Source organism: Sapajus apella, unplaced genomic scaffold, assembly GCF_009761245.1.
Source record: "Sapajus apella isolate SASKATOON/1434 unplaced genomic scaffold, GSC_monkey_1.0 scaffold28, whole genome shotgun sequence".
In the NCBI taxonomy this organism is placed as follows: Eukaryota; Metazoa; Chordata; class Mammalia; order Primates; family Cebidae; genus Sapajus; species Sapajus apella.
This window is the reverse complement of record NW_022436968.1, coordinates 23,415,046-23,422,490: the sequence shown is the minus strand read 5'-3', so window position 1 is coordinate 23,422,490 and position 7,445 is coordinate 23,415,046. Positions and strand designations below refer to the sequence as shown.

Genomic DNA, 7,445 nt, shown 5'->3' with positions numbered 1-7,445 from the left:
GGAATGGTAGTGGGGCAGGGGGAATGTGGGGATGGTTAATGGGTACAAAAATATAGTTATACAGAATGAATAAGATCTACTATCTGATAGCACAACAGGGTGATTACCATCAACAATAATTTATTGTATATTTAAAAATAACTAAAATAATATAATTAAATTGTTTGAAGCACAAGGATAAATGCTTTAGGTCATAAATAACCCCATTTACCCTGATGTGATTACTATGCATTGCCTGCCTGTATCAAAATATCTCATGTATCCCATAAATATATATGCCTACTATGTACTCATGAAATTTTTTTTTTAATGTAGATACCCAAACCAAACTTTTAGAGATAAAAATATATCTGAGATGAAAATACGCTGGATGGGAATGGCAGATTAAACAATGGAGAAGAAAAAAATATGGATTTTGAAGACACAGCAATAGAAAGTACACAGTGAGTTGCCTCCACTGTGGGCCTGTGAGAATTGAGGCCCTTACCACTGTACCTATGTATCAAAACCAGTTAATGGCCTGGAACCAGCAGATGTTGGTGGTCTATGGGATCAGCACCTGGTCTCCAGTGGGCTCAATGCTTTATGTCAGATGGAAAATGGCACACCCGTCAGGTGATGAAGTACAGCAAAAGGTTGACTCAACAAGTGAAGTACCCAGTGAACTATCTGAACCCCCAAAAGGGTTTTATGTGGAAACAATTGTTACATATAAAGAAGATTTTGTTCCAATTACTGAAAAGATCCTCAACTACTGGAAATCATGGACTAGTGCCCCAGTGCAGAACCATGACTGGCTGCTGAATTCTGAAAACCAGGATGTGGTTCAACATTTAAATTTGATAGATGCCTTGATTCCCATTTTGTGTTTGTGAAAAGCATATATATTTAATTTTGCTGTAAAACGTAATCACTAATAATATGCAATAAATATTCTCTTGAAGGAAACTAAAAAAAAAGTTCACAATGAAACAAAGGGACTTAAAAAAAAAAGTGTTTCAATAAGCACTGGAATAACTTCAAGTAGCTGAATATATATGTAATTGAAGTCCCTAGAGAGAATATATTAATTTGCTAGGGCTGCCATAACAAAATATCACAGACTATATAGCTTAAATAAAAATGTATTTTCTCACGTTCCTGGAGGCCGGAAGTCTGAGATCAAAGTGCTGACAGGTTCTGTTTCTCCTGAGGCCTCTCTCTTTGGCCGGTGAACAGCTGCTTTCGTGTTGTTTCCTCTCAAGGCCTTTAGTTTGCATGTGCCTCCCTGTTGTCTCTTCCGGGCGTGGTGTGTATGGGATTAATGCCTGTAATCCCAGCTATTCGGGAGGCTGAGGCAGGAGAATCGGTTGAACCTGGGAGGTAGAGATTATGGTGAGCCAAGATGACGCCACTGCACTCCAGATTGGGCAACAAGAGCGAAACATCGTCTCAAAAAAAAAAAAAGCTATAGGAGAATTTTCTACTGCATAGGATGAAGCGGGCAGTGCCCCTGACCCTTGCATTGTTCAAGGGTCAACTGTAATTATAATAAAAATGAGTTCCAAGTGTTGCTATGGGATTAAGCTGAAGCTGTGAGATAGGGATTGCCACAGCAGTGTTAACTAAAACTGCTTATTTCCTCAAAGACCTTACAGAATCAAACCATTTTTTACTTTTTCTGCATTAGTTTGATCACAAAGATGGTTACCACTTTATCTGATTTTTACCGCTTGTGATGTTACTATAGTAATATCTAAGCTCATAATTCCTCTGGGTACAAGATCCCTTTATAGTATAAAGATCCCTTTAGTCTGTCTGGGCTGAGTGTGGTGGCTCACGCTAGCACTTTAGGAGGCTGTGGTGGGTTGGTGGCTTGAGCCCAGGAGTTCAAGACCAGCCTGGGAAACATGGTAATACCCTATCTGTACAAAAAATACAAAACAGTCAGCCAGGCATGCTGGCACACACCTGTAGTCCCAGCTACTTAGGAGGCTGAGGTGGAAGGAGACCTGAGCCCAAGGAGGTCAAGGCTGCCGTGAGCCGTGACAGCGCCACTGCACTCCAGCCTAGACAACAGGGTAAGACTTCCTCTCAAAAAAAAAAAAGTCTGTCTGGGTAGACTGGAGGGGCTCAGAGTCCTTCCTGTCTTTACTAATTTCCAACATAGTCATTTAAGATAAGTTTTGACTTAGCTTCTGACACAACCTGAATAGGACTCTCGTTTTTGGAAAAATTAGGAAGAAGATGAGGTAAAAGCATCTCCTTAAAAGTCAGAGGCAGAAGATTTAATCAGAGGAATCATAGATGGGCATAGCTAACTTGATAGGCCCTTTCTTTACCAGCTCAAGGTAGAGAAATACAAGAAAAAACTCAACACCATAGGCTGTGTCATGAATAGGATAAAGAGTTTGGGTTTGTAAAATGGTCTGGGTATTTCCTTATTCCCACATTTTCTTATTCCTCCTTATTAAAAACACCACTTTGGGTCACCTTTAAATAGATTTATTAAGGCTGGACACGATGGCTCACACCTGTAATCCCAACATTTTGAAAGGCCAAGGCGGGAGGATCACGAAGTCAGAAGTTCCAGGCCAGCCTAGCCAACATAGTGAAGCCTCATCTCTACTAAAAATACAAAAAAATTAGCCGGGTGTGGCGCCAGGTGCCTGTAATCCCAGCTACTAGGGAGGCTGAGGCAGAAGAATCACTTGAACCTGGGAGGCAGAGATTGCAGTGAGCTGAGATCGTGCCATTGCACTCCAGCCTGGGCTATAGAGCAAGACTGTCTCAAAAAAAAATTATTTATTTATTTATTTATTTATTCAATATTATACTTCTCAAGTAGAAGGCCAACTCCTTGATGGCAGTGCATGCAGCTGCTTCAGCTTTGGAAAGTACAGGAACTAGTTTCTGGTGGGTGTGGCACAATGGTGAAGGAAGAGCCGTGGTTTATATTCATGCAAACATAAATCAGTTAAAAGCGATGGCCTGTAGGGATCAGGCCTGAAGGTGAGAGAGTGGTTGGGCAGAGATCATCTACCATCTGGTATGATGGCCTACGTTTATCAATAGGAAAATACAGATACTACATTGTCGAGTAAAAAAACAACAGGTAACAAGATAGCGTAGAGTGTGCAAAGACAAATACTTGACAAGCTGTGGTGTAATTTTAGATTAATTTTATTTTTTATTGTTCATTTTCATGTTTTACTTTTTTTTTAAACAATGTACATGTTTTACTTACTAAAAAACTGGGGGAAATTATATGAGTTTTTAAAAAATTGAATAAGGCCAGGCATGGTGGCTCATGCTTTAAATCCCAGCACATTGGGAGGCCAAGGTGGGCAGATCATTGGAGGTCGGGAGTTTGAGGCCAGCCTGGCCAACATGGAGAAACCCCATCTCTACTAAAAAAAGTAGAAAATTAGCTGGACATGGTGGTGCATGCCTGTAATCCCAGTTACTCAGGAGGCTGAGGTGGAAGAATTGCTTGAACCCAGGGAGCAGAGGTTGCAGTGAGCCAAGATTGTGCCATTGCACTCCAGCCTGGGCAACAAGAGCGAAACTCTGTCTGAAAAAATAAATAAATAACAATTTTAAAAATTGAATGAGGGCCGGGCGCGGTGGCTCACGCCTATAATCCCAGCACTTTGGGAGGCCGAGGGGGGTGGATCACGAGGTCAAGAGATCGAGACCATCCTGGTCAACATGGTGAAACCCCGTCTCTACTAAAAATACAAAAATTAGCTGGGCATGGTGGTGCATGCCTGTAGTCCCAGATACTCAGGAGGCTGAGGCAGGAGAATTGCTTGAACCCAGGAGGCGGAGGTTGCAGTGAGGCGGAGATCGCACCATTGCACTCTAGCCTGGGTAACAAGAGTGAAACTCTGTCTCAAAAAAAAAAGAAAAAAAAATTGAATGAGATTATGGACCCTTATTGAGAATTCAGATACTCAATAGACTTTTCAAAATTCTTACTTGTCTTCAATGGCTTAGGATGTTCTTACTTGGGGGACAGGGATTTGGGCACAGTCCCTTCAGTAGAAAATTAGCCACTCTTCAAATAGCCTGGGCAGCTCTTGAAAGTACCAGGCTAAGGCATCCTCCAGAAACCAACACAGAGATACAACCAATGTTTCTCAAGAACACTGGAAACAACCTAATGGCCCAATATTATGTGATTTTTAAAGTAAATTATGGGACCCCCAGATAATAGGAATATTTGCAGCCATTAAAATCTATGGTTCATAAAAATATTTAATAACATGGGAAAATGCTCAAATTGTAACATTAAATTTAAAAAGTCATATGTGGTGTTATGCTATTTGAAGAGAATTATATATGCAATTTAATTTCCAAAAGGAAACAGACCCAAATGTTAATAAATGTTGTCCCTGAGTAATAAAAATACAAATATAATTTCAGTTTCTTTACCCCTTTCTCTATTTTCAAAAATTCCTACTATGACTTAGTTTTATAATTAGAACACAAAATGTTATTATTATAGTTATTTTAAAAGAAGTTGGCTTATAGAACTGGAGAGAGGTTCATGACACAGGCTGTAAAGCACACAGTGTAGGTAAAAATCCTGGCTCTGACAAGTCGGCAAGCCACTGCCCCTCTCTGTGCCTCAATTTCTTTATTATTATTATTTTATTATTATTATTATTTTTGAGTCAGAGTCTTGCTCTGTTGTCCAGGCTAGAGTGCAGTGGCATTATCGTGGTTCACTGTAAGCCTCGACCTCCCAGGCTCATGCAATCCTTCTTCCTCAGCCTCCAAAGCAGCTGGAACTACAGGCACATGCCACCATGCCTGGCTAATTTTTAAAATTTTTTGTAGAGACAGGGTCTCACTTTTTTGCCCAGGCTGGTCTCAATCTCCTGGCCTCAAGTGATTCTTCCACTTGCTTCCCAAAGTGTTGGGACTATAGGCATGAGCCATCGTGCCTGGCCTAATTTCCTTATCTTAAAATAGAGATAATGATAGTACCTATTTCATAGGGTAGTTGTAAGATTAAATGAATTAACTCATAATAAAGTGCTTAAAATAGTGCCTGGCATACAAATGCCTCCCAGGGTTATTATTATTGCTATTATTACTACTGTACGTTGAAAGTTCTAGCCTCCTACCTATTCACAAGTTTAGCTATTTCAATAAAAGCTGTTTTCTGAAAATAATCACAGACCACCAAGATAAAGTAGAACCTGAATACAATATTTATTGCAAAAAACTCTTAATGATTTTCTTGTGGATCAGAAAAGTGCCTAATTTCTTGCTGAATTAGGCAACGGAGAGCAAAGTATTTAGAGAGCCAGTCTGTGGTTGCTTTTTTCTTTCTCTATTGCCTTGATGCTGTAGACGTAATCAATGAGTTATATTTGTTTATTCAAACAACAGAGGGAGATCTCTCAAAATTTTCCCTTGGTGCACTCCAAGTTCATAGCTATAGCTCACCTCTCAGAATTTGGGTCCAAATTTGGGTGAAAAGGCAATGCTCAAGATCACCAAGATCTGAGATTTGAATTTATGTCTATCTGGACCACGCTTTTTTTTTTTTTTTTTTTTTTGAGACAAGGTCTTGCTCTGTTGCCCAGGCTGGAGTGCAGTGGTGCAATCTTGGCTCACTGCAATCTCCACCTCCCAGGTTCCAGGTTCCAGTGATTCTCCTGCCTCAGCCTCCCAGGTAGCTGAGACTACAGGCACACACCACCATGTCCAGCTACTTTTTATATTTTTAGTAGAGACAGGGTTTCACCCTTTTGGCCAGGCTGTTCTCAAACTCCTGACCTCGTGATCTGCCCTGTTTGGCCTCCCAAAGTGCTAAGATTACAGGCATGAGCCACCATGCCCAGCTCACACTTTGTTTTTTTAATTTATCTCATTTTTATTTTTCTGCTCAGGCTGGAGTGCAGTGGTGCCATCTCGGCTCACTGCAACCTCTGCCTCCCATGTTTAAGCAATTCTCCTGCCTCAGCTTCCTGAGTAGCTGGGATTATAGGTTCCCACCACCACACCCTGCTAATTTTTGTATTTTTAGTACAGACGGGGTTTCACCATGTTGGCCAGGCTAGTCTTGAACTCCTGACCTCAGGTGATCCACCTGCCTCGGCCTCACAAAGTGCTGGAATTACAAGTGTGAACCACCACTCCCAGCCTGGCACCTTACTTTAGTACTTTAGTACTTAATGATGCTTTCTGTCCTATCACAACCCAATGAATGCCTTGAGGTCAAAGCATACAACCTTTTTTTTTTTTTTTAGGATTGACGGAAATGCATTGAGACGATGGAAGTAAAATGATGGACAGTGCCTGGTGCATAATAGGTGCTCGATAACTATTCTTCCACTTTATTGGTTTTCCCACTTATGAAAAGTGGTTTTCCCACTTATGACACTTTCCAAATGAAAATAGAAAAACTTCAGGAAGGCCACTTTATCCATCAAAACCCAATGGTGGGATATAGAGAAGATCAGTTTTTTTCCACTTATCACTCCTAAGTCTCATCAGCACAAAACAAATGAAGATCTAACATGGCATCAGTGCAAAGATCAGCTCCTAACTCTAAAACAGAGCACAGAGCAGAAGGAAACTGTTTTTTTCATAAAACCAAGAATGGGTTATAAGTGAGCCCCCAAGTGTGCCATGAATTGGGCTACAAATCTGAGTTCCATTGTCATTATCTCAGGGAAATAGAGCTTCTCAGATGAGTAACTACTCTGGGCGAATGCTTGGGAAGCAACTGGTAACTCGGTGCTCTGAGGGCCTTGGGGTTTGGCCAGCTCCGTAGTGCATACAGTCTGTGCTGTCACTCCCTGTCTCTCTATCGTCTGTATCCCTGTGATCTCTTTCACCTGTGTTGCTCCTGCTTAAAAACTAGAATGCCACAACCTCTGCAAAGCCTGCCCCTACCCTCTGGGGACAGTGAACCATTCTCTCCTCCATTCCTTCCAGCTCACTGGCTCTGGGCCTTTTCCTCCATGGCATTGCTTATTGCTGTGGATTGATGCTTTCTATCCTATCACAACCCAATGAATGCCTTGAGGTCAAAGCATACAACCCTTTTTTTTTTTTTAGGATTGACAGAAATGCATTGAGATGATGGAAGTAAAATGATGGACAGTGTCTGGTTCAGAATAGGTGCTCGATAACTATTCTTCCACTTTATTGGTTTTCCCACTTAGTGTTTACAGCACTCAGTGTAATTCCTCAAAGGCCATGGTTACTAAACAGATTTTTTTCTTGACTAAATAAATGAACACATTCTACCTCCTGCTTCAAGGGCAGGTGTCATGTCTCCTGCTGATCTCCAGAAATATCTCCTTATTTTAATTTATATCCTCTGAAATATCTGTAACAACACTGGTCACATGGCTGGGTATAGTAAATAACTTAATTGATTTTCTTTTGTTGCAAAAGATGTTTATAGCTTGAAATGTTACCTCTACGTCAGCTATAGGAAA

The 7,445-nt window shown here is 40.9% G+C and overlaps 1 protein-coding gene across 1 annotated transcript; it reads left to right on the top strand.

The window, feature by feature from the left end:
• The first annotated feature begins 497 nt into the window (after nt 1–497).
• Nucleotides 498–948, top strand: LOC116560991 (small integral membrane protein 26-like). The gene has a single exon (XM_032292574.1). It carries the CDS (start codon nt 498–500, stop codon nt 873–875), a length of 378 nt encoding a protein of 125 aa, XP_032148465.1. The 3' UTR covers nt 876–948.
• The last annotated feature ends 6,497 nt before the right edge of the window (nt 949–7,445 follow it).